The sequence below is a fragment of the Echinops telfairi genome, unplaced genomic scaffold, assembly GCF_000313985.2.
Source record: "Echinops telfairi isolate 266 unplaced genomic scaffold, ASM31398v2 ScPeMD7_31;HRSCAF=116, whole genome shotgun sequence".
In the NCBI taxonomy this organism is placed as follows: domain Eukaryota; kingdom Metazoa; phylum Chordata; class Mammalia; order Afrosoricida; family Tenrecidae; genus Echinops; species Echinops telfairi.
In genome coordinates this window covers 44,023,398-44,051,217 of record NW_022103928.1, presented here as the reverse complement: position 1 = coordinate 44,051,217, position 27,820 = coordinate 44,023,398, and the positions used below count along the sequence as shown (strand labels likewise).

The 27,820-nt window shown below is 35.6% G+C and overlaps 1 protein-coding gene and 1 pseudogene across 1 annotated transcript in view; one reads left to right on the top strand and one right to left on the bottom strand.

Annotated features, from left to right (window-relative positions):
• KMT2C (lysine methyltransferase 2C) overlaps positions 1 to 27,820 on the bottom strand; it is a 270,207-nt gene that overhangs the window by 157,357 nt on the left and 85,030 nt on the right. The window contains exons 6-7 of the mRNA XM_045289870.1: positions 12,077 to 12,239; positions 208 to 379 (exon numbers count right to left, since the gene is read on the bottom strand). Of these exons, the coding sequence (XP_045145805.1) occupies positions 208 to 379; positions 12,077 to 12,239 (335 nt within the window). The remainder of the gene's footprint in view (positions 1 to 207; positions 380 to 12,076; positions 12,240 to 27,820) is intronic.
• LOC101650122 lies at positions 6,740 to 7,751 on the top strand (annotated as a pseudogene).

Sequence of the window (27,820 nt, the reverse complement as noted above, 5' to 3'; positions counted from 1 at the left end):
TTAAAAATGTTTTGGGGTTTTTTGGGCCAAGTTTAAATTAGTTCTTTTTAGCTTTGGTTCAAAAATGATATAAATAAGTAATCTAACCTCCTTTTAATGTTAAGTTTGAATTAAAATAGCTGCAAAAGTAACCACCTTTATTTTTACACAAACCTTGAGCGCTCTCTTAGACTCAATAAAGACTGTTGAGCTGAAATGAAAACTTACTTGCAGTTCTGGCACACTTTGCACTCAGGACACTGCCAACCTGCACGCTTCAATGGAGTAACTGCTATATCCAGGCACATTCCATGATAGTGCTGACCACAAGTGGTACAAAAGAACTGATCTAAGAGGTCTCCCGGGCTGTCGCACACTGCACAGTTTGCATCTTCCTTTGCTATAATTTAACAGTAAAACAATAAAATTGTTGTATGAAAAATTAATATTTTTCTGACTTAACAGTTTAGAAATCACTTGGGGGGAGTTAGTATGGTTAACTTCTCATAAACCTTCAATTATCCACAGTGAGCTGATCACCAATCCGAATAAATATCTTAATGAAAACATCATAGTGTATTTAGTATAAATCAGATAGAATTTAATTATATCTCAATTTTGAGATTATTTTGTCTATATCTACTTGAGACCATGAGTCATTACTCAATATCTCCAATATCAATGGTAATGCAGGGTATCTAATGTTGAATATATTAGAATTCTCTGAAAATAATTAACAAAGAAGAGAAACAAGGAAAATAGTAATAGATACTTTGTGGCATAAAAGTACATATTTTATTTATAACTAAATATATCTTAAACAAAATGAGATTAAGGGACAAAGTTAAGAAATGGCAATATTAGACAAGATGATTTTTAACCACACAAACAATATATATAGATCTTTAATTTTTATTCAAATCAAATATGGTTTTTTTAATACTAAAAAATGTCTTACATAGAGAACATTAAAGATAGAAGCTATATAATCACACAGATATAAGACTTCATGTGCTAATTTGATATTGATCTACATCCCATTGTTTGTTGCATTAAAATCTATATAATTATGGATACGATCTATCCCTAAATGTGATGTATTAAAATGTGCCCCCATTCACAATAAAAAATTCATTTAAAAAAAATGAAAAATGTTCGCAACAATTCTTTTACCATCTAGAACAAAAAGAAATACAAGAATAAATTGCCTTGCCAAGTACACAGCAAAACTCATGCATATTACAATATAAGAAGAAAAATAATGTACTCTAACACATAACAATTTTAGCTGACACAAAGAAATATGCCTATTATTTGACCTGTCTGGTCTCAATGAAAGTGGTTTGACTAACTGATTATTTCAAGACCATTTTAAATTACAAACATTAATCTTTTTTCCTCTCCCTGTTCTGATTTTTTGAAGGTTTGATTGGTTCTATCGATTCTTCTCAGGCTTGCTTTCTTCTTTATCAGTCAAGCATCTTGAAATAGAGTAATAATCTAGTCCTTCCATTTACATCAGGACTCAGCAACCATTTTCTGTAAAAGCTGGGTATTAAGTATTTTAGGCTTTGTGTCTCACAGTGGTCTCTCACATATTCTTTTATTTCTTCATTTGTGGTGTTTTTTCAAATGAAGAAAGCATTCTATAGAAACCACAACCACCAAACCAGACTCACTGCCACTGAAGTCAATGCTGACTGACGACAGCAACCACGTGTGGGTTTAAAGACTGTAACTTTAAAAAGCAGTACCAAGCCCAGTCTTAATCCCAGAAACCCAAAGGGTCCTCCTTATGCTGGCACTCCAGTGTGGTGAGAGGATCCTGGACTTATAATTGCTAAAAAAAATAATTACCTTTTAAGACAACCTTATTTACATTTATCAGCATTTACATTAGTAACCTCTCCCCATTACGATTTACCTTATAAAAGTTTTATTGATATATAATTAACATATCATACAATTCAATAGTTCAGACATTACCACAATCACTGTTAGAAATTGTCTTCGTTTGTGTACTCATTGTTGTTAGCTCCCCATTTCTCCCCAACTTCCTTTGGCATAACCCTAGGGAACTATTATTAACACAGTTTTGGCAAGAAAGCAACTCTCTCCTGACTTCACCTTAGGTTTCTAACACTTCCATCTTATCCTCCTTGTGTTGGTTTTTATACCTTCACATGTTGAAGTTTCTAAGGCTTTTCTTCAATTCCATATTTATGGTAATATCAACTCCAGTGTTATAAAATATGACCATAATTCTCTAATAGCAGCCCAGATTTCTTGCCCCAAACCCAAATCTTTTATTTTCAAGTCTTACTGGATGTCAACTGTCAGATACCCAAATGCAATGCCTCTAAAATGAAACTTTTAACCAGAATCAACCAACCAACCTCAGAACCTCCCTCCTTCCTTCTCTCTCTCTCACACACATACTCTCTCTCTATCCTTCTCTCACTCTCTCTCTTTCTCACTCTCTTCTCAATTGCCTGGGAAGGGTAGAAATTTAGTATTTCACTTTTAAATCTGCCCTGACCAACACACTCAATTCTTATTAAACTTTCTGTACCTCACACGTCTTCCTTCTATTTGTACAATTCAGTCTATGTTATTTTATCAGGACAATTGCAGGATTTGTTTAGTAGTAATCCTACTTGTGGTTCTGACTCCTCTCTAAATTATCTTCTACTTATCTAAAGCAATCTCTCAAATATGTTTATCTGTTTAATCCCTGCTTAAATTAAAATTAATCAATAGCTCCCTTTCACTTAAAAGGAAAAATATCGAAATTCAGTAGTTTGAAGCAAAAACAGAGCTCATATCTCCTCTTACATATTAAATTGTGCCCCCCAAAATATGCATTGGAATTTAAAACCCCATATATCTGTGAAGATAGATCCATGGGAACAAGCTTTTCATTATGTTACTCATACCCTATCAGTAGTATTTTAAGCCAATCACCTCTGGAATAGAAAGAGCAGATTAAGGACCAAAAAAGCAAGCACAAATGGAAGAGAAAATACATGGCACAGGAACATCACTAAGGAACCAAGAAGCAGAACCTAAAAAGAGACTAGCTCCTTCACCCAGAGCAGACAGAAAAACATTCCCCTAGAGCCAGTGCCAAGTTTGGATTTCTAGTTTCCTAAACTGCAAGAAAATAAATTTCTGTCCAGTAGAGTCACCCCCTTGTAGTTTTCTATACAGCAGCACTAAAAAACTAAGATACCTTCCTTTCCAACTAAATCATAGAGCCGCTATTTTCTGGTCGGCATGCACATAGCACAACATGCGGTTTATTCAATGTCTATGGGCCTATATGTTTGGTCCCTTCTGCTTGAAATTCTGTCCCTTCATTGAGTTCCTAACACATTAAAAAGAATCCTTCTAAATTCTGCTCAAATATATTCCCTGAGCACCAATGTTACCACACCCAAGCACCCATCTAGTTGTTGAATATTCCTTTTCACTAGTGCTTAGAATATACTTGTGTGATATCACTGATTGGTTAAACACAATTCTGTGAAACTTAAGGACAGGGAGCTTGTCTTTTTAAACTTTGCATGTATATTAGGTATGCAGCAAAAAAAAAAGTTTAAACTAACATTTTAAAAAGAAAGGACTTACAAATGTGCTTGACACAATGGATGTATGTACAGATTGTGGTAAGAGTTGTATGAGCCCCCAATAAAATTATTTAAAAAAGAAAGGACTTGGGAATGAGCCTGGTCAGGGGAACAGGGTCTAGTAGGGGAAAGGTAGATGCTGTTATCAAGATTCTTAACACTCTTTAGATGTGAGTCCCATGAACTAGACAGAAAAGAAGCCAAGGCACATGCCCATTGAATAAGGCTAGTTGCAAAGTGCTATTCCCCCAATGTGAGCTCCTGGCCCCAGGAGTCCAGCCAGCAGACCAGACCTTTGAAATTCAACAAGCAGATTTTAGTTTTCTTTAATAAAATCCTTTCAGAAAATTAAAAATAAATAACTTGTTTCTACATATTTTTAAATGACTCTAAGTGACAGGTATTTTGAATCATTTATTTTTAAATGTTTCATAAATTAATAGTACACTATTGATGAAAATAACTTATTAGGGTGAATAATCTCTCTAATATTGAGATATTAATAGCTATGGACCCTATCAAGTTATGTACATTTAAAAACTATCTTTGATTTCTGCCTCCCTTCAAAACATTTTTATAACCCTGACACTGCAACTTGTCATGGTAGCCACATGTGGCTACTTGTAGGGCCTGGCATCTAATTACAACAACAACACTTTATCACTTGATATGCATTGTACATATAAAATGCACAGGGGCTCTAAAAACTTAGTCCAAAAAAAGAGTTAAATATCAAAAATTTTATACTGCATATTACATATTAATATATGAATATCATGAGCTATATTAGCTTGATTAAATTAATGTCAAATGCTTCTTTTTGAAATTGACTACTAAAACATTAAAATCCTTTACCCGACTCACATTATATTTCTATTGTGCAATGCTGTTCTATATATATAGTAAGTCCTGCTGACACTGTAGGCTAGGTGTTAGGTTACAAACCACAAAGTTGGCAGTTTAAACCTACAGAAAGATGAGGCTGTATACTCCCATAAAGAATTATAGTCTCAGAAAGTGTCTATAGGGTTGCTATGAGTCAGAACTGACTCAATGGCAGCAAATTTTTTGCTTTGTTTTTTTACTTTTGAGGAGGGGGATTCTACCTAATAAAGCTCACTCTGCAACAAGACAACTGTGTACACCACTGTGGCAGACATCATTCTATACTGTATGACAGTATGACTCAATGACAATATTATCTACACTTGATTTTAGCCAAAAGGCCGATAAGTGATTGTATTCTTATTATCTAATAAGTATAAGTAACTAGTAATGGTTTAGCCCGAAAAAGACTATCCATGTGATAAAATTTAATCCAAAAACATTTACTATGCATAGGGTTGCATAAGTCCAAAATGATTAGATGGTATACAACAATATGTAAAAATAATATTAATAGAAAAAAGTACAACATAAAGAAATGAGGTGTTATAACCTGTCAAAATATTTATAGAAAAACTTCTAATAGCCTTTGGAAATCACATATGAGAAGACAATATTACTGAATAACTTTGGTATCATGTAAGATACACAAATACTATAGGACAGCAAAAAAGTCCATGGGAAAAAAATCCATTTCCTATCAACTTTTTAAGTCCCTTTATATATGCATATATACACAAGCCCTGGACACATCACATTTGAAGCAATAATCAAACAACTAAGTGGAAATTTTTGTTAGCAGTTAGGAAAGCAAAAGAGGCTAAATGAAAGGCTAAAGCTAATAAAGGAGGATAACGGTTAAATTTAGGACTATTTGGCTCAAAGGTCAAGCTCTTTACTAGTGATCAACATGAACTCTCAGTATAAAGTAAAGAATCCCTGAATAGACATGAAACCAGAAAGGAACATGCCAGCCGAGGCACAGAATGAAGAAAAGTTAAATTAAGTGAGAGAGCAAGGTTGTTGTGACAGGAGAAAGAGAAAGATACATTTTGGAGAAAGTTACTTCTTAAGTAATGCGTTTGAAAAGAAGTGATGGAGAAAAAGACAAATATATTCAGCTAAAATTGGAAGGAAACTTATCATAGGTCCTTAATTGGTCACATTATAAGATGAGCCTACTATTAGGGAATGTCTAGAAAGTACTAACAAAAAAAACACTGTGAAGAACAACAAAATAGTCTTGTCTGAAATCATCGATTTACAAAGGATCATATCTGCACAGGTCATAACTTATATTAACTTACATCAGCATTACAACAAATATGATCTATGTTTCTACTATCTACCGGCAGGACACTGCCGGGTGATTTGCCTATCAAATGGAGTCCCTAGAAAGAAAGGGTAATACATAGACCTAGTCCTAAGACACTGGTCTATGTAGTTTATAGGTGAGGGCAACAAGTGTACAAACGTGCTTGACACACAATGGAGATTGTGATAAGAGTTGTATGAGTCCCCAATAAAATGATTTTTTTTTAAAGTTCTAAAACTTGTGTCAAGACATAGAAAGACAAAACAAGGAAATCAGATTGGAGTTAAAAGTTTCAATGTTTTGAGAATGATGAGGGCAATGAATGTACAAATGTGCTTTACACAACTGATGTATGTATGGATTGTAATAAGAGTTGTATGAGCCCCTAATAAAATGATTTAAAAAAAAAAAGCCAGGCACACATCACTATAAAAGAGAAAACTCCTGAACCAAGACACAAATATTCTCAACAGAATCCCAGCCAATAAAATCTTGTAACATGTATTAAAATAAAAAAAGAGATTAGCCATAAAAAAAAAAAAAGTTTACATGGAGCACAAAACAGAAAAACTAAATGGTCAAAGCCAGTACATTTGTGGGTAGGGTGTTGTGTATGTGTATTAAGACATACAGTATTCTCAAATTTAAACCCTACAAGAATTTTTCATTACAGATGAAATCCAAATGCTCTATACCCTTGCTTAAAAGGTCTCCCCAAATCTTTGCTTTGATGTTATCAGCTAACTACCATCTTCCAGGCACAATAATTACATTCTAGGCACAATAATCTGTACCTTAATCATGCTAACTTCACTCAAAAAGGCCAACACAGTAATTATTCCTCTGATCTTGAAAGATTGTCCTCTAACCCCTCAACAGTCCCTAACTGGTAGAATACTATTCAAGAAGTATGCCTGGTTATAGCACCTAGATGGGTATTTAATGTAAAAATTTCAGACAAAGTTAATGTGACTTTCCAGCTTATCAAAATTAACTTTGGAATCACAGCCAATAACTTAAAATAAAGCACATCTCATACAGGGTCACTGCGAGTTGGCATCAACTTGAGGGCAATGAGTATGTTTGGTTTGATTTACACTTAAAACTGTTTTCTGATTAAAATCCTGCCTGGTCTTACTCTCTTTGATGGGGTTATTTGTAATGAAGCCCATAGTTTTATTAGATTTATCACTTTCATAAGAAGATGTCAATCTGGGCTGGCGAGCGCATGTCCGGCACTCTGGTCTGTCTGGCCACGGCCCATTGGCGTGGCTGCTCTTGCTCCTCTGCGCGGCCAGGCTAGGTTCTCGCCATCTCCTTCCATCTGCCCCTGAACTCCCACAAGTGCCTGTGAGAGGAGATCCAAAAGGACCTGCTGGTGACGGGCGCCTACGAGATCACCGACCAGTCTGGGGGCGCCGGCGGCCTGCGTACCCACCTCAAGATCAAAGATTCTGCTGGCCATATCCTGTACTCCACGGAGGATGCAACCAAGGGGAAATTTGCCTTTACCACGGAAGATTATGACATGTTTGAAGTGTGTTTTGACAGCAAGGGATCAGGGCGGATACCTGACCAACTCGTGATCCTAGACATGAAGCATGGAGTGGAAGCAAAAAATTAGGAGGAGATTGCGAAGTTGAGAAGCTGAAACCTTTAGTGTGGAGCTGCGTCGCCTAGAGGACCTTTCCCAATCCATCGTGAATGATTTTGCCTACATGAAGAGACGTGAGGAGGAGATGCGGGATACCCATGAGTCAACAAACACTCGAGTCTGGTACTTCAGCATCTTCTCCATGTTCTGCCTCATTGGACTCGCCACCTGGCAGGTCTTCTACCTTCACCGCTTCTTCAAGGTCAAGAAGCTGATTGAGCAAATGAGGCACAGGCCCTCCCACCTCGGATCTCACTCAGCAGAACATCGCTGTTACAGGCCTGACTAATGGCCCGCCAACAGCACCATCAAGGCACGTTGGAGCTTTTCTTGCCAGAACTGATCTCTCTTGAGGTGGGGGGACACGGGGTACCACCTAGACCCAACAAGTCAACGAGGGACTTCTTTTTAAGTGGGTAGGACATGGACTGGTTTTTCAACAATAGGTCTATTAGGGTCACCTTTGGAGAAAATGCCAAAGCCAGCATTTGTACTGGGTTTCCTCATGGGATCAGTTTGAACTAGGTTTTCCTTCCTTCTTCCGCTTGCCCAGCTGCTTGGGCTCCTGCTCTTAATTCCTTTACCAAGACCTGTATGTGCCCCCCTTGGCTTTCCTTGTGAAAACGCCCTCAGTTTTCACTGACCCTTAGCTGAAATGTGTAGATAGCACCTGGCGATAAGCCTTTTCATAACTCTTTGTCTCTCAAAAGTGTGAAGGATGTGGTGAGGTTTGAACTGTAGCAACTCTTAATGGGCATTTCCTTTTGTTTAGAAAATTAAAATATTTGTGCTCAAAAAAAAATGTCAATCTTACTCTTAACTCAGCAATCATATTGCTCACTACTTACAGCATAACATAGATACACATTATTATTCTTACATTTTTGACATTTAGAGTAAGCACTAAAATTGCTAAATTTTTATAATTCAATTAATATGTACAAGATACAACACTAAGAGATGTTTACTAGTTTTTGTCATTTAACCCTTGTAAGTATACTGTGGCTTAAGATATCCCCATTTTAAAAACATTAAGTACCTATACCATGACACACAGCTCTAATTATTATAACTAAAAATATTTTTAAGATATTTTATATCGACTGTTCAGTTTCTTTAAAAAAAAATTATATTAGGGGCTCTTACAGCTCTTATCACAAATTATTCTCCATTGTGTTAAGCACATTTGTACATATACTGCCATCATCGTTTTCAAAACTTTATATTTCTACTTGAGTCCTTGTTATGAGCTCAAATCCCCCCTCAAATCATGAACCCTTGATAAATTTATAAATCTTTTTTTTTTCATGTCTTACCCGAACCACTGTCTCCCTTCATCCACTTTTCTGTTGTTTGACTCACTGTGATCAGTTTCCCCTTTATCGCCCACCTTCCCCTTACCATGCCGGTCAGTCTTTTTTTCAATTGGAAATAAATTCTACTTTAGATCCTTGGGTTAAGACTGATGGTCAGAAAGTTGAGTACCGTATATACTCGAGTATAAGCTGATCCAAATATCAGCTGAGTCACCTAATTTTACCACAAAAACTGCATTTTAAAATGTGCTAAAAAACTCAGTTTACACACAAGTATTATATGGTATTTAGACTGTATTATTAAAGATCCCCAAGGGATTGAGTTGACTCTGCTAGGCTAATTTTGATGGATGATATAAGAAATAACCCTATGAGATGTTTCTCATACTGCAAGGCATTGATTTTAAAGCAATCATTCACTACAGAACATAATGTCCTCTTAACACGTCCTCAAGAGTATCAAGTGAAATCTTACATGTACTGTCAACTTAACAAATACTGGACAACTATATTGACAAATCTGTGTTTTATCTTTAGGAAAACAAACAAACAAAACTCACTGATTCATAGGGACCCTACTGGACAGAGTAGAACTGCTCTTGTGGGTTTCTGAGAACCTCATCTTTCTCCCATAGAGCAGCTGGTGGTTTAGAAAGCTGACCTTATGGGCAGAAGCCCAACACGTAACCACTATGCCACCAGAGCTCCTATTATGAAACATGGTTTAACCACTACTGCCTTAATATTTATGTTTTCCTTATTATTCTATGACCAAATTTTCTCATTTAGTAAAAGTTTTATTCTTCTGTTCACATATAATATATAGTCTCTATTAGTATATTCGGGAGGCATCTGTAGCATTTCATTACATCCATTAACTCTATACTGACAGTATGAACCTTTCATCATTATGTGAGTGATATGAAATGGCCAATCAACTCATATTAGTTCTTACACTTCATTATTTTATAAAGCATTTTTTTAACCCTAACCCTATATAAAGTGATTTAAGACCTCCACCATATAACTTATTGAATATACTACTAGGGCACAGTCTTTATGAGAAGGCAGTGCCATTAATGTCATATGTGGTTAACCGTAGATATTTATTCATATAAAAGCAATACTGATCCATAGACAATTGGACATCCCCCCACAGAAGGGTTACAAGAAAGGGACTATTCAACCAGGGTACAGTATAGCACCAACATTCCTCACACATAATTCCTCTAGTTCCTGAATCCTTCCTCCCGCTCTCCCCCCCTGTCCCCCTTCAGTTCTATCATACAAATCTGGCTGGACTGGAGTACACACATGTACAGATAAGAGCTTCTAACACATGGAATTCAGGACAGATAAAACCCTCAGAAAAAGTAGTGGGAGTAGTTATATCATGAGGGTAGGGGAATGGTGGGGGAGGGGGAGAAAGGGGAACCCATCATAAGGTTGAATATACAGACCACCCCCCAGGGGGACGAATAACAGAACTACGGGTAAAGGGAGACAACGGACAGTGTAAGATACAAAATAACAACAATAATATATATTTGATCAAGATTCACAAGGGTAGGAGAGGGAGGGGAAAAAAAAGAGGAGCTGATACCAAGGGCTCAAGTAAAATGAAAATGTTGATGACAACATATTTACAAGTGTGCTTAATACAACTGAATGATAACTTGGTATAAGATTTGTAAGAGCCACCCAATAAAGTGAATTTTTTTAAAAAAGCTATATTGAGTCATATTAAGTGTAGAGCATGACTGAATGCAGAGGGCTGAATAAAATGCAAACACATATACAATAATGTTTAAAAGGCTAGAGCAGTATATAAACAAAAAACCAAACTCATTTCCATCGAGTGAATGTCATAGTGTCCAAATAGGACAAGGTAGAACTGCCCCATGAGCCTCTGAAACGATTTCTTTTTTTTTTGGTTTGTTTCCCCCAAATAGTTTTATTGGCAAGTAATTTACGTATCATATAATTCATTATTCAATCATTCAATCATATCAAGGAGAATTGTACAACTGAAACTATTTCTTACAGCAGTGATTCTCAACCTTCCTAATGCCACGACCCGTTAATACTGTTCCTCATGTTGTGGTGACCCTCAACCATAAAATTATTTTAGTTGCTACTTCATAACTGTAATTTTTCTGTTATGAATTGGGTGACTCCTGTGAAAGGGGTCGTTTGACACCCCCCCCCCAAAGGGGTCACGGCCCACAGGTTGAGAACCACTGTCTTACAGGAATGGAAAGCTCCATCTTTCTCCCATAGAGTAGAGTACCTAGAATCAAATCAACTCTGATAATTGCCAGCATCACTAGTTCCTAAACTCACTGAAATAACTCACCAAATTAGGTCTTCTAATAAGTAACTACATAAAAGTTGTTATAGATGAATATTTTCCTACAAGACTTAATAAAGTATAATTGCAAATCTTCCATAAACTGTAAATCCTGTATTTCTTAGCCTAAATGTAATTTGAAGTTTCATTTGCCTTACATATAATTTATTCTCACATAGTGACTAAGGGAATAATAATTACAGATAAACATACAAAATAATTTAACTGAAGTCTGAATAAAGTATAATGGGGACTTCAAATGAGCCTGGTAATTCAATGTACTAGAGGGAGAAAGCGTTCAAAACATACATGCTTACTGGAAGCATATATACTAAGAAAAATATGAAAGGAGCAAGATCTCTATTTAATAATAAAGACAGCAGAGTTAATTTTTGGTTAAACACGAATATCAATGTTTTCAGTGAGGTATAAATACTGTTTGGAAAACAAAGAAGTACAACCAAGAATTTTAGTGAACCAAGATAAATATCATGAGTATTAGAGTTATACAATTTTTAAAAATTTCTAAAGTTTGACAATCCTATTAATATGTGTCCTGAAATAACACCTAAGTAAATAATTTTCTAATAATCCAACCAGATGTTTGTGTGGTTTTTTTTAAACTGTAAATACATTTCTAACTGTTTAGCTCCTTTTCTGGATTAATTTATGAAAAATATTAGAAATATACACTATTTAAATCTTTTTGCTGTTTTAATTTTTTTAAGGTAAGAAAAAAACAAAAAACTCTCTTTGAATATTTGAAATATTTTTTCAGATTTAACTTCTATGTAAGTGTTCAAAAGAGATTCCCCCCAAGTACTTCTGAAAAAGATCCTTCATGTTATTAGCACGATGTACCATCTTTTAATGCAAGTAAGATAACACAAATTTGTATCCTTTTCTAGTATAGATAAATGTTTGAAAACATGTCTCTACCAAACTTACATCTTTCAGGAGCTTGGTCAATGTGCTCCGGACAAAGAAGAAAGAAGCGACTGAAGTCCTGGAAGGTGCCAGCGCCAGCAGCACAAGGGTAATGGTAAGTCTGGGTACATTTCTCTTCACAGCATTTGATAGTGGCTCCAAGGTGCTTACAAAATGCACAACGCTGAAAGGAAAGAAGAATACATTCCTCTATAAAACCTTCCAAAGGAACAGTCAAGTATATAGCTAGAAATTTCTTATGAAATTCCATGTATATTACTAGTAAAACAAATTGAACTTGTGAAATACTAAATAAAGGATCTGTTAAAAATAGCAAACTGAAAGCATTTACTTCAGTGCTTGGCATAGTGTAGACTCATCTTTCATTTCAAATTTACAAAGTTAGCATCTTCATTGTCTTTTAGATTGGCTTTGTAAAATATTTTTTTAAATTGTAAAATATTTTTTAAAACATAAATATTATTACAGTTTAAAGGGCAGGTTTCTAATTTAGACTTACTTTGCAGTTTTAAAATTCCACCAATAACCATATAGTATCAATATGTACTATTTATAAGATCTATTACTTTGTGTGATTGACTAAAATTCAGTATAAACTAAGCTAAACAATTACAGCCTATGTAAGGATTAACTATATGGTTAAAGGGGCATACACAAACGTACAACTTACTTGTAGTTATTAATTTCACAGTTCATTTTAAAACTAACAATATTAAGAAAAATTTAGTCTTCTGAGTATCAATTTTTTTTGCTTCCAACTGGTACAAGAACTAAGACCCCAATAACAGTCTATAGCAATTAAATGTGTATGAAGTCAGTATGAATTATCTAAATTCCTGTATGTACTTTCTCCTCAGATTGATTAGTAAGCTATTCTTTCTTCTAACCCATTTGTAAGTGTGATATTCTTTGTTTGATAACCCTACATTAGGCTATTATGGTAATTCTTTATTTCCGTAAGCAATATTAACAAGTGATTTTAATATACTTCAATTTTAGCATTTATGCCACTGCACAGTAATCCTCTATCTTTCCCTTATTATAGTCTAAGATCATGAATAGAGGCACTAGAATGTCCTTTTCTTTAGAACCCTAGCATCACAAATTCTGCATCACATTAGCTCTGACTTTATATTATACTGACTTTACTTTTGATAATCAACAAGATTACCAAACTTGGCCACAAAGAACATCTGTAGTGAATCCAATCTTCATTAAACATAACAAATTGGACTCTGTTAACATAACTCTATCTTCAAATGCTAATCAACTTTATCCTATTTTCTGTCATCAGAGAATATACAATAACTCCATATATGTATAAATCTAATTAAGATAACCATATATCATAAAACTTTTACTTCTTACCATAACTTCATTGAACCAATATAAAAAGGTTACTCTTGAGACCTTTCTTATATGCATAGACATCAGCTATATTTATAACCTTTATGTTATATTTACAGGTCTATGGACTAAAATTCAGTTCTATTTTTTTACCTGAGGGTGCTATTCAATTTTTTAAAAAGGCTGATTACAGTTAAATTAATTATAACTCATGGGCACCCCATAGGACAGAGCAGAATTGACCTACTGGGTTTCTGAGGCTGTAATCTTTATAGAAGTAGACTGCCATAGCTCTCTCTTATGGAACTGTCATTAGTGAGTCTGAACTATCGACCTTTTGGTCAGCAGGTGAGCACTTTAACCACTGTGCTAGCAGGGCTCCTTAAGAAGACATGAGAAGAAATAAATAAGACATCACTTCTCTTCATTAATAAACTGTAATGATTCTAAAAATAATATAATGCTTTTCAAAGGGGAGTGTATTTTTATATTACATTCTCACAAAGTACCTAATTTATGTTAAATATATTGTAAGAATCCCAAATTAAGAACGTATATTGGATAGTCTGAATATTCTTGTGTCATAAGAGAAAGTTCAAGAGTGAAGAAAATACATTTACATGTAATATCATGCTAAAGTACCTTATAGTAACTTTTACATTTTATATTTTATATTAACTTTTATTATTTTTTAATTAATTCTGCTAAATTATTACAGTTTAGAGTCTCCACTATTTAGATAGCCTAACAAGCTGTGCAGCGGCTTTTAACGTGGATGTTTGGCAAAAAATATATACAATTTTTAATTAAGTGTACACTAATAAAATAATATAAATTGCTGCTTTTCATATTGTCAATATCATTTTTAAAGTATCAATATATCCTCAATCATATATACAATGGAAAAAATTACAATAAACTACTATAAAAACTGGAATATATACAACATACTAATTTATAATATCATATAAGGTTATCAGGGAATAAAGGGAAGGGAATGAAACAAAAACTACATTTCAAATTATAAATTTTTTCAGGAAACTACTCCAGCACCAGCACTATATTCTACCACAATTCAAAAACCAAACAAAATATAAAATAAGTAACAATGACAAAGATAACTAATATTTAGAGAAGGTAAATAGCTCATAGTATATTAATGAAATTACTTACTTGCAGTAAATTAATTCCTAGATAGCATTTTTTTCTACTATAAAAAAATCATTGAGAGAAAAGGAGATAGGGAGGAAGTAGCATATTACCATTCAGCATTACTCTGAGGCTACATTAAAAATTTTTTAATGGAAGGACATTCTAAATAATAATTCATATCACTAATTCTAAGAATAGGTCTGAGGAATTTGAAAAATTATTTACTCTGAAATAACCCATCTTTCAGGGAAAATCTACAAAGAAGGAAGCTGCATATCTATAAATCAATAGTATTTAAGGTTACAGTTGGACTATGAAACAATAAGAAGCTTATGAATATCCTAAACAGATTCAAAGTATTCTGTCAGCATACTTCCATCCAGGCTTATTCATGTTCTGGCATGTTTTCCAGATTTATTATGCTGAGTGAAATAAGTCAATCAAATAGAAACAAAGATTGCATAAGACCACCATTATTAAAAGTTAAGAAAAGGTTTCCACACCAACAGACACATTCTTTTATGGTTGCAGAGGTGAGGGTGGATGAGAATATGATCCTGTGATTTACTTGATACAGCAATTCTAGCTCCACTGGGTGTATTTCTTCTTTTCCTCATGGGTCTGGGTACGAACAAGGTAAATAAGAAAAGATGCTGATATTCAGTTGTGAATAACTATTAACAAAGTTAGCTGTGATTGCAAAAACTTGGACTTCTGATGTGGTTATTGGTCCATTTTGCTGGCCTGCTGGTTATAAAATGAACCATATCAGAAGCAAGAATGGGGAATCTTACTACTAGCTCAAGAAAGAAGCTTGAATGGAATATATTCTTTGAACACAGAGAGTCCTGTGTGGTGAACCTCCTTGATCCAGGAGACAGCACTATGACCCCAGAGAAACAAACAGCAAAAGAACCACAAGCCAGAGCAGTGGATTTTCTGGGCGAGGGAAGGAGTAAAGTTGAGTGGCTTTGGCAGGAAATTCAGTTGGGCGAGGTCTCTCCAGGCACTTCACTGGAGATAGGTTTGCTAACCCAGGGAGCTAGAGTTAAGAGCCTTAAGAATTATGGAGGAGTTGTATGTCCTTTTGGATATTTACAGGGAGTGCTAAAAGAGTTTTGTACAATTGCTCATGCACAGCAGAGGCCAAGCGCCATGTGAGTGAGAGGTCGAGCACTAGAAAGAGACATGCCTATGGGTCGAGTTGAGAGAAGGTACTCCTGACTACAACTGCATCCTGATAAGTTTTAACTCTTGAATTGTAACCATTGACTTGCTTAATAAAGCCCACAATTGTGAGTAAGGTTTGGGAATTGTGTGTGGTCATTAAAATGAATTAAGGAATCCAACAGAGAACTATATCACAATGGGAGAGATGTTTGATATCAGATATGATAAAGAACTGTGGATGGTAAAGACATACCTGACCTCTGCCTCATAGAAATCAGCCCTAGGTTATGTGGTGGACTTTGATTCTCCTTGCCCTTAGTAAAGCAAGAGGAAATCATATGCCATTCACACATAGCATAAATCACTAGCCAGAAAATAGACCCATATTAAGAGGTAGGGGGGAAGGAAGGGATCGAGGCTGGAATGAATTAATAAATAAAGTATCCTGTATCAACCACGGCAATAACTATAGCTAGGTACTACTCTAAGAAATATTAAGTATTATTAAGTGTACCACATTCTAAATTGTCTTCTAAATTCACCAAATTTTTCTTCCTCATTAATCAACTAGAATTCCCCGAGAACGCCTTATTAAAAACTAAAGATCGGATATAGAGAAAAATTAATCAGATAACATGGAAAATTGATCCTAAAGGCCCATTATCTGTTTTATATTCTTCACCAACACAATAATTCAAATGCATCAATTCCTATTTCATCTTCCTTATTTACTATGCAGCTGTCTCGTGAATATGAAGTGATTGAAAATACCATGGATTAAATCAGGAACACCTTAGTCTCCAAAGTGACATCTTTGCTTTTTAAAGAGGACTTTAGCTGCAGATGTGCCCCCTGTACTACATCACTTGATTTCCTGGCTGCTGTTTCTATGATTTTGTAAAATGAAACACTTGACAACTTTAATCTTTTCTCTGCTTATTGTGTTGTTGCTTATTTTTCCAGCTGTGAGGAAGTTTGTTTGCTTTACGTAAAGGTATAATCCATACTGAATGCTTTAGTCTTTGATCTTCATCAGTAAATGTTTTTAAGCCCTCCCACTAAAAGAAAAATTCTGAATATGCTAATAAGAGCTACCAGGTTTTTTGCTACCAGTTTTTTTAATTAATCATTTTATTTGAGGCTCTTACAGATCTTATAACAATCCATAATTCAATTGTATCAAGCACACTTGTACATATGCATCATCATTTCCAAAACATTTCTACTTGAGCCCTTGGTATCAAGAGCTACCACTTATTAAGCATAACTCTCATTTAAGAGTTAAGGAAAGAGAAATACAATGATTCTTTGATGTGTGTATCCCTACAAAATCACTCACTCATAATCTCTTATATATTTATTGACTCCATAAACAGGAAACATAATCCACTGAGTAAAATGTCTGAACAGGGGTCACCTAGAAACTTTGGGGAAATGTTCAATTAATAAGAATAAATAAAGGAGAACATTCATTCTAAGATTCTAAGGGGGAAAAAGGCATTTACAATGAAAGTAAGAAGATAGTGATCACTTCTTGCTATAAGTACTAAACAAAAACAAAACTGATAATGTTCAAATATAACAACAATTATTTAAAATATAAGTTTGAATACTTACTAGGTTAATGTTCAAGTACAAACATAATAGATGCAAATAAGGTTAAATTCTCTATCAAAAAACAACTTCAAAATGGACATTGCTTATATAAACAAGTACACCCAGACTGGGGCTTTCAAAAAGTTCATGAAAAACTTGTTTATCTTTTAATTCCACTTCTCCACAAACATTTTGATGCCCCTTAGAAGAATTGTGGCATTCACCTGGGGGTGGGGGTGGGGCTCTGTAAAGAGAAAAACTAAAGAATATGTAAGAGAAGGTAGATTTAAAAGGTAAAGCTAGTAAGAATATATAACTGATGAGTTTAGTTATCTAAAGAAGTAACTCAAAATAAGATCACTGAGTTAATAAAATTGTTAATGAGATTCAGGTACTTAAGAGTCTACCAAAAAATGAATGAAATAGAAATGATTGAAACAAAATCCAATCTATCAGATAATTTTGTATATGAATTATCCTTTAAGTATTGAATGGGCTTATTATTTTGTTGTTAATGTTTTAACCCTGCTCATTACTTCAATTTGTATATTATATTCTTTTATAATTCAATAAAAATTTATTTTCTAAATTATTTATTTAAATAATTTTATTGGGGGGCTCATACAGCTCATATCACCATACACACATACATACATTGTGTCAAGCACATTTGTTGCCATCATTTTCAAAACATTTTTTCTACTTGAGCCCTCAGTATCAGCTCATTTCCCCGCTTCTTCCCCCACCATCCTCCCTCATCAACCCTTGATAATTTATAAATTATTTTTTCATGTCTTACACAGACCAATGTCTCCCTTCAACCACTTTTCTGTTGTCCATCCCTTAGGGAGGGGGTTTTATGTATATCATTGTGATCGGTTCCTCCTCTTCCACCCACCTTTCCGTTACCCTCCTGATATCGCTATTCTCATTGTTGGTCCTGAGGGGTTTATCTGTCCTGTATTCCCTGTGTTTCCAGCTCTTATCTGTACCCATGTAAAGCACTGGTCTAGCCGGATTTCTAAGGTAGAATTGGGATCATGATAGTGGGGAGGTAATTTGTACACTATTTAACATATAAATGACAAATTTGGGCCTAAAAATTAATAACAGAAAATCAAATTAGAGGTTGTTGAAAATGAGATTTTTCTTCTAGCAGTACCTTTCTTTTCTGACCTATCATTTACACTGCTATCACAGTAAGAAACACCTACTGCGTCCTAAATGACTTTCAAAAATCTCATGGCACTTGTATACAGAATGCTAAATGCCTGTTGACCTTCCCCCCAAATTTCTTAAAAGACAAAGTAACAAAGCTTCTTCAAATAGAAATAAATTATATTGTTAGCACTACATAAGTCGTATGTTATCTATAAAAGAGACTTCACGGGGCTGCTGTTTTTAGGTGCCAGTGAGTTGGTTCCAAGTCACAGTGACCCTATGTATAACAAAACGAAAACAGCCAGTCTTTTTTTTTTTTTAACATTTTATTAGGGGCTCATACAACTGTTATCGCAATCCATACACACATCAATTGTGTAAAGCGCATTTGTACATCATTCTCAAAACATTTTCTCTCCACTTAAACCCCCGACATTAGGTCCTCATTTTCCCCCTCCCTCCCTGCTCCCTCCTCCCTCATGAGCCCTTGATAGTTTCTAAATTGGTATTTTGTCATATCTTGCCCTGTCCGACGTCTCCCTTCACCCAATTTTCGGTCGTCTGTCCCCCAGGGAGGAGGTCACATATAGTTCCTTGTAATCGGTTCCCTCTTTCCTACCCACTCTCCCTTTGCCTTTCCTGAAAACAGCCAGTCTTATGCCATCCTCACAATTGTTCTTATTTTAAAGTTCATTGTGCAGCCACTGTGTCCATCTATCTCATCAAGAGCCTTCCTCTTTGCCATTGGCCCTTCACTCCTGTCAACATGTCCAAAGAATATAAAACAATGTCTCATCATCCTTGCCTCTAAGAAGCACTCTAGCTGTACTTCTCCCAAGACAGATATGTTTGTTCTTTTGGCAGTCCACGACACTTTAAATATTCTTTCCAAGGACCATAATTCAAATGCACCAATTCCTCTTCGATCTTCTTTATTCAATGTCCAACTTTCACATGCATATGAGGCGAGTGAAAATACCATGGCTTAGTCAGGCACATCTTTGTCCTCAAAGTCACATCCTTCACTTTCAATACTTGTGCAGCAGGTTTACCTTATGCAATGGTGATTCCTTTGATCTCCTGACTGCTGCTTCCAAGAGCACTGATTGTGGATGCAAGCAAAATGAAATCTTTGACAACTTCAATCTTTACTTCATTTATCATGATGTTAACTACTGGTCCAGTTGTGAGAATTTTTGTTTTCATTTCATTGACTTTCAATCTAATCAAGGCTGCAGTCCTTGGTATTCTTCAGCAAGTGCTTCAACTTCTCACTTTCAGCAGGCAAGGTTGTTTCATCTGCATATTGCAGGTAGTTAATAAGCCTTCCTGAAATCCTGATGCCAACTCTGTCTTCAAGTAATACTGCTTCTCTGCTGACTTACTCCGTATACAGATTGAGTAAGTATGGTGAGATGATGCAACCCTGACACATCTGATTTTAAACCATGCACTATACCCTTTGTTCTGTTTGCACAACTGCCCATTGACTCACATACAGGTTCTGCACGAGCACAAACTAGTGTATTGGGATTCCATTCTTCTAAGTCTAGCCACAGTTTATGTTCCACAGAGCAAAATGCCTTAACATAGTCAATAAAGCCAAGTAAACATCTTTCTGGTAATGTTTTCAGCCAAGATCCATTTGACATTACAATGGTATCCCTTGTTCCACATCCTCTTCTGAATCTGGCCTGAACCTCTGGAAGTTCGCTGTTAGTGTATTGTCTTAACTGTTATTAGATGATCGTCAGCAAAATTTTACTGACAACTGATATTAATGATATTGTTCTATAATTTGAGCACTGTGTTGGTCACTTATCCTTGGAATGGGTACAAATATGGATCTCTTACAGTCAGCTGGTCAAGTCCAAATTTGTTGGCATAGATGACTGTTTCCAGTGATTCATCAACTTGTTGAGACATTTCAATTGATATTTCATCAATTCCAAAAACCTTGTTTTTGGATAATGCTTTCAGTGCAATTTGAATGTCTTCCTTAGTATTCTTGGTTCTTGTTCCTGTGGTAGTTAGGGACTGTCAACTAGACACTCCTGAATAGGAGTGGAGAAAAACACGTCAATCAAGTTAAAGCCTACTGACATCACCCTGGTGTCTTAAGTTTTCTGTATGAGAACAAGGTAAACAGAGTTCTCTCGCTCTCTGCCACCTCCCCTTCTTCCTAGCCGGGATTTCACTGGGACTCTGTGCCTGCCACCAGGGGTGGTCCTACACGCCAGACCTTGAGAGCTGTTAGTGTCCCACCAAGCTTCCCACCTTGGCTCCACAGGACTTCTGCACTCTCTAGCTTGTGAACTCCCTACTTTTCTGCTGCACCATTCTATGTCACTTACCTGTGGCTCTGAGTCTGAGGAGGGACCTATGGACTGCATTGGTCTTATGGACATGAGTTAGATTGAGCTGGGAAGCCTTTAATTATATGCAACTAATTCTTGATATAAAGCTCCTTCCTTCTTACATAGATTAGTGTCACTGGATTTGTTTCTCTAGACGACCTGGCCTAATACACTACCTCAAGAATGGTTGAATGTCTACTAGTTCTTTTGGTACAGTACCTCTGTATATTCTTTCCATATTCTTTTGATGCTTCCTACATCGTTCAATATTTTGCCCACAGGACCTTTCAATATTGCAACTCAAGTCTTTGATTAAAGGTTCAAGAAACTTAAATGGGTAGATTATGCTAATTTTTATTATGCTAAATTATCCAGGAAAGCACAATTTAATCAAATGAGTCTTCAAAAGTGGAGCATTTTCCAGATAGATATCTGCGTAGTTATCTGAAGACAGATATCTGAATGGAAAGCATTAGAGAGGTGTAACATTACTGGCTGAGGACCTGGAGGGTGGGGATATGAGCTATGGGGTGATGATGACCGGCAAAATGGGAAGGAACCCTGGTGGTGCAGTGGTTGAGCACTTAGCTGCTAACTGTAGGGCAGGTAGTTCAAATCCACAGTTGCTCTGCAAGAGAAAGATCCAACAGTCTGTTCCATAAAGACGTATAGCCTCAGAAACCCAAGGAGGAAGTTCTAATTTGTCTTGTAGGACTACTTTATGTCTGAACTGATTCTAAAAAAGAAGGGGTTTTTCAATAGGTCTTTAAGATGTAAGAGGCAAAGCAATAAATTGTCCCTTACAGTCTTGAGAAAGCAATTGACCTCTTCTAGTATCGAGCCCCATGAGACACAATAGACTTTTGAGATATAGAATTATAAAGCTTGAGCAAAGTTTTTATGGTAACAGTGTAAAACTAATACAATATTTAATAGAGTTTAGATTTGGGTGTTAGGGGAGTCCTGGTTCCATAGTAGTTAATCAATGTTGGCTAACCAAAAAGACTGCCAGTTGGAAGCCTCCAGCTGGCTCCATGGGGAAAAAGAGATGCCAGTCAGCTTCAGTAAAGATTTCAGCCTTAGATTCTCCATGAGACAGTTCTTCTCGTCCTATATGGCTATAAGTCTGAATCAACTTGATAGCAATGGGTTTCTAGCTTTGATGTTAGACAAACTAATGAAATAGAAAGGAGCCTAGAAATAGACTCATCTTTATATATTCAATCGATGTTTGGTCAAGAAAACTCAAAGGAATAACACTATTAGAAAGACACACAGCTAGATAAAATATTTGTAAAATACTGTCAGACCTCAGAGATATAGTGTAGGTTCAGTTCCAGATCGCTGCAAGACAAATCTCCCCATAAAGTGAGTCATATGAATTTTGTTTGTTTCCTAGTGTATATAAAAGTTATGTTTATACAATACTGTTGTTTTTCAACTCCTGTGAAATTACAGTCTGGGAAACTGGGAAACTCACAGGGACACTTCTACCCTGTCCTATAAAGTCCTTATGAGACAGAAACGACTTGATGGCTGTGAGAGAGCGAATAATCAAATAAACATACAATAACAGTATGAACAATATTCATAGTATTCTAACAAATATACAGTAATATTACTTGGGAACTACCAAATGTCACACAGAGATGTGAAGAGAGTACATGCTGTTAGAAAAATGGCACCAATAAACTTGCTGCATACAAGATTTCCACAGACCTTCAATTTGTTCGAAAATCCAAGATATCAGAAAAATGCAATTAAGTTCAAGAACACAAGGTATCAGGAAAATGCAATTAAGTAAAGTTCAAGAATACATCGTAAATGATTTCTACAAAGAATATATAATCAGCTCTGGGGGCACTATGGGCTAGAAATTGGGCTGCGAACAGCTTGAGAGAGATATGAGACTTCCTGCTCATATGAAGATATATAATCTCAGAAATACTATATCAGGTCACTATGAGCAACCCCATAGAAATGGGTTTTGGGGTTTATAAAGAATTATATAGCCTTACAACTCAACAGTAAATGAAAAGCAATTTGGAATAAAGGGAGGGAAGGACAAATATTTGAAAAAAATGCTTTACCAAAAATATACAGATGGCAAATAAATAAAAATACCTTCAATTACATGAGTCATCAAGAAAATGTAATATCAAACCACAATGATATATTTTCAAAACACAGGCAATGGCCAATCTGCCAATAATACAAAACAAATGTCTCATGCCTTGATGATGGAAATGCAAAATTACAAACACTTTTTAAGAAATTGTCAAACTGTTTTCCAAAGATACTTGTAAACAAACTTTTCAATAACTCAGCAATTCCACTCCTAGGCACTAAGTCAAGAAACATGAAATCATATACACACATAAAGAATATTACACAAGTATTTGCAACTTCATATAAATACTTCCATTTCTATACCATTCTACAAAAGACAAAACTATAGGGAGAGGAACATATCAGTATTTGCTAAGAGCTACAGTGGTGGAGATGGGCTGTGTTAGTCCAAGTAGACTAGAGAAACAAATTCATAGACACTCATATGTGTATAAGAAAAACATCCCAGGCCAGATCAACTCCATAAGTCCAATATTAGCCCATATGTCCGATACCATTCTATAATTTCCTCTTCAAACTCATGCAACACATGCAATGATGCTGAATGCAGGAAGATCACAGGCCAGTGGGGGAAAGTCTTGTGGATGCAGTGGTGGTGGAAGCAACTCAGTGCTGGCATGGGTCTCCATGTGGCACCTCCAGCTCCAGGTCTCTGGCTCCATCAGTGTAGCTCCATGTGGCTTGTCAACAGGAAGTTGAACAGAGTGTCTGAGTCTAGCCTCCAGTAACCTATTTATCTCTGGAGCACCTCCAATTGAGGTCATCAAGCTGTGACCTGAGTGACAAGATAAACTCCACCCCTTCACTCTTAATAGTCTCGAGTTGACACCAGATTATGTAACTGCCACAAGGCTGATCTCAAAGAATCATGAGAGAACTTTTTGGAATGGTGGTGATATTACCGTATATATCTTGATTTTGATCATAGTTACAAACTATCTGTGCTTATAAAAACCCAATTAATAGTAACTTAGATTCAAAGTTGAGTTATATTGTATTTTTTAAAGTTTGCACAGAATTTTAATATTAGATTTTTATGAATTACGAGTGGTATGCAGACTGAATTGAGAATACAAATAGCAGAGTTCAAGGTTGGAAACTACGAGGAATTTTCAAAAACAGGGCTTCCCAGAGGCAGGAGCTCAAAATATCCACAAATTCTCAATTTCTTGTTATCCCCCACTGCTTTGTCATAAGATTAGATGAACTGGATAATGTTTAGCTACCATTACAAAACATCTTAATTAAAGGTTCTAAAGAAGTATACTGATCCGAATGGGGAAAATGAGGAACAGAATTTTCAATTGTCATTGACCCTAGACTATATGGAGTGAAAGAGGCTGGATGAACCAATGAAATGCCCCGAGGAAATATTTAAGTGTTAAATGAAAATTATTCCCAGAAGTCTTATTAAAACCAAATAATAGTTTAACTTAACTAGTAAAGAAGGACTCCCTTGAGTACTATATCTTTTTAGAACTATCTATGTAGGATCATATTTAAAACAACAAACACAAAAGGAAACTTAAGAGGCAGCAAGTATATGTTAATGGAAGAGAAACAATTCAGAAATGGAAGGTGAGAATGCAAAACTTGAAGAATATATTGGGGAGGGCATCTGGCAATGAGAGAGTGAATGATTTCTAAATGGCTGATGTTAGAAGGGCAAAAATATTTAGACTTAGAGGATATGCTAAGACATGTTAAGAAGCAATAGTTTCATATTTTAATAGCAATAGCCTGGGACTAAAGTTGAATGGGTTTTGGTTTGTTTGCTTGCTTTTATTCGCATTCCTTCCTCCCGCATCTTGATTTTGTCTTGACAAACAATATGTAACACCGAGTGAAGGAATTATCCCTAGTGCACATACCCCTTGGCATTCACAGATGTAAGTTTCAGGCCAGGGGGCCTTGATTTTGGCCACTTCTGGTTTTGGATTTTGCTGATTATGTGGGTTTTTACCCCTACTCTTTTCTTGTTTGGATAAGCAACAATAGGAGAACGACTGGACAACAAACCCCTGTTGACCAGAGAGGTCACCAACTTCTACTCTCGCACACTAACAGTGTGCATCCTAGGTGAGCCTTTAAAAACAAGTGACTGGTGACTAAGAAAGAGAAACCAACTGTTGATTCCTCCTCAAATGTTGTGTATGGGTTTAATAGTGTGTAGTTTTTCGTGTTTCTTATTTGTGAATCTCTTTGTTTTGTCTGTTATTATAGTCTCATTCCAAATGACAAAATCAACTGCCCTTAAAAGATCCATCCACACCTGCATTTTAAGGAGCTGAAACAGCTGAGCAAGGTCTACCACCTACTCCATTGCTACCTGATCAATAAATAGAAGCAAATATAAAGGCAATGCAATGTTTCATGAACAACAGGCAGTTTCAATTCACACATAAGGAAAAGAGAAAGAATGGCACAAATGAATGACAGATGCAGTGGAGAAGGTTTTCTGAAGACAAAACATTGGAATTATCAGAAAATGAATTCAGAAGAATGATTCTCAAGTATTTTCGTTAACAAAAAAAAGTAAATCTAGGATAACACAATTGCCATATGAAACACAATGAAATTGGACATACCTCATAGCATAATAAAAAGCAACTCAAAATGTACCATTGACCTAAATAAATATAAGAGCTACAATGATCAAACTTTTAAGAGAAAACATCTTGATTTTTCCAATGGTTGAAAGGTCAGATATGATACCAATAGCACATAAAACAAAACATCTTAATTAAAGATTAATTCATCAAAATTAAAACAAAAGGCTGTACCAGAAAAGACAACTCACAGAATGGGAGTAAATGTTTGGCAAGCACCTAACTAATAACCATTTAATAATTTAATATTCAAAATACAATAAATAACATCTACAATTCAGCAACAGAAAAGCAATCCAATTAAAAAGTACACAGAAGGGGGGTGGAGCTTTAGAGTTGATTGTGATGATGTATGTACAACTCTTTCTAGAAGCAGTTTCATATGGAAGTGTATGATAAGTGAATTATTATTTCAAGAAAATTACAAAAAAGAAAAAAAGAAACCTAACTTGACCTGTGGTTACCATGCGTGAAGGAAAAGGAATTTTTGCTTAGAGGGCATTCAGTTCCTTTTAATGATGGCGGAACAATTTGGAGAGGGAGGACGATAATGGCTTACAACACAAAAAGTATAATCCATGTTCTGAATTATATACATAGAAGTTTAAGTGGTGAATGTTTTCTTGTGTTCTTTTTGCAAAAAGTGAAGAAAAAATCCAAAACATGAATAACAATGAATATGGGGGGAAAGAAAATGTAAACTGATTGTGGTAAAAATTGTACAATCCTTAATATAGTCGAACTATTGAATTGTGGATAAAGTGCCACTAAAATGGTTTTGCTTTTTTTCAAAAAGGACACAGAAAACTTAAGACAGTTCTCAAAAGATGATAAACAAAAAGCCAATAAGCATTTGAAAAGATCTAAGTCATTAGGGAAACATAAAACACCACCACTGTGTGGTACCACTCACACCAACTAGGATGGCTATGATACAAAAACAAAAAACAAGCATCAGAACAAAAATCAACCTATAGTGGGAAAGAAGAAGAGAAACTCAGATACTCAACCACTTCTGGAGAAATGTAAATCATGCTAATGCTATAAGCAGTTTGCCTGTTCCTCAAAATGTTAAACATAGTATTACTTCCTTTTTGGTTTTTTCAACTCCAGATCTTAGTACATTCTGTTAAGACAGTTGACCCCTACACAACACAGGTTCATAGCAAAGATGTGGAGATTACTGAAATGTCATGTAATCATGTTTCTGTAAATAGTCCCGCTCCTTCGTTAATTGTCTTTCAGTTCCTGTGTATCTCTCATTATCTTTGGTGTAATACTGTAAGCCTTGGATCACATCATGGGATGCATACAAGTTGCTACTAGTGATGCTGGAAGTGCTCCCAAGAAGCAGTGTAAAGTCTTAAAATTAACACAAGAAAAAACGGAATTGCTCGATATGTACCTTAGTTTGAGGTTTTAAGTCACAGGTGGCTCCAATTTTAAAGATAAATGAATCCAGTGTAAAAGTCATTGTAAAAAAAGAAAATATGTAAAGCTGTAACTACAGTTTATGGAATACTTTTACTTTTTTTGCTAGAAACATTTTTACCTTGTATATATAGCTTGTATGTCAATGTAGTAAATACATAATACACATACAAATGGGGCAGTCAAAATTATACAAGGGATTGGCAATTCCCTTGTATTGTTCATGTCAACTGGGTTTTGCTCTGTCTTCTTTAGCCACTCGTGTACAAAAGTTAATTTCTGGGTCTTTTTTTACATTCACTTTGGTATTTTCTATTTTTTTCCTTAAGATCATTTTATTTGTTTTTAAATTATTTTATTGGGGGGGTTCATGCAACTCTTATCACAATCCATACATACATACATCGTCTCAAGCACATTTGTACATATGTGGCCATCATCATTTCCAAAGCATTTTCTTTCTACTTGAGCCCTTGGTATCAGCCCCTCCCTCCCTTTTGTTCCCTCCCTCCCACCCTCATGAACCCTTGATAATTTATAAATTATTGTTTTTTCACATCTTGCACTGTCTGACGTCTTCCTTTACCCTTTTCTGTTGTCCATCCCCCTGGAAGGGGGTTACAGGTAGGTCATTGTGATCAGTTTCTCCTTTCTCCCCCCGCCCTCTGCCCCTTACCCTCCTGGTAAGGCTACTCTCAATATTGGTCCCGGGGAGTTTATCTGTTCTATACAGTGAACCCTCGCCACTTCGCGCTTCGACTTCCGCGGCTTCACTCTATCGCGGTTTTTGC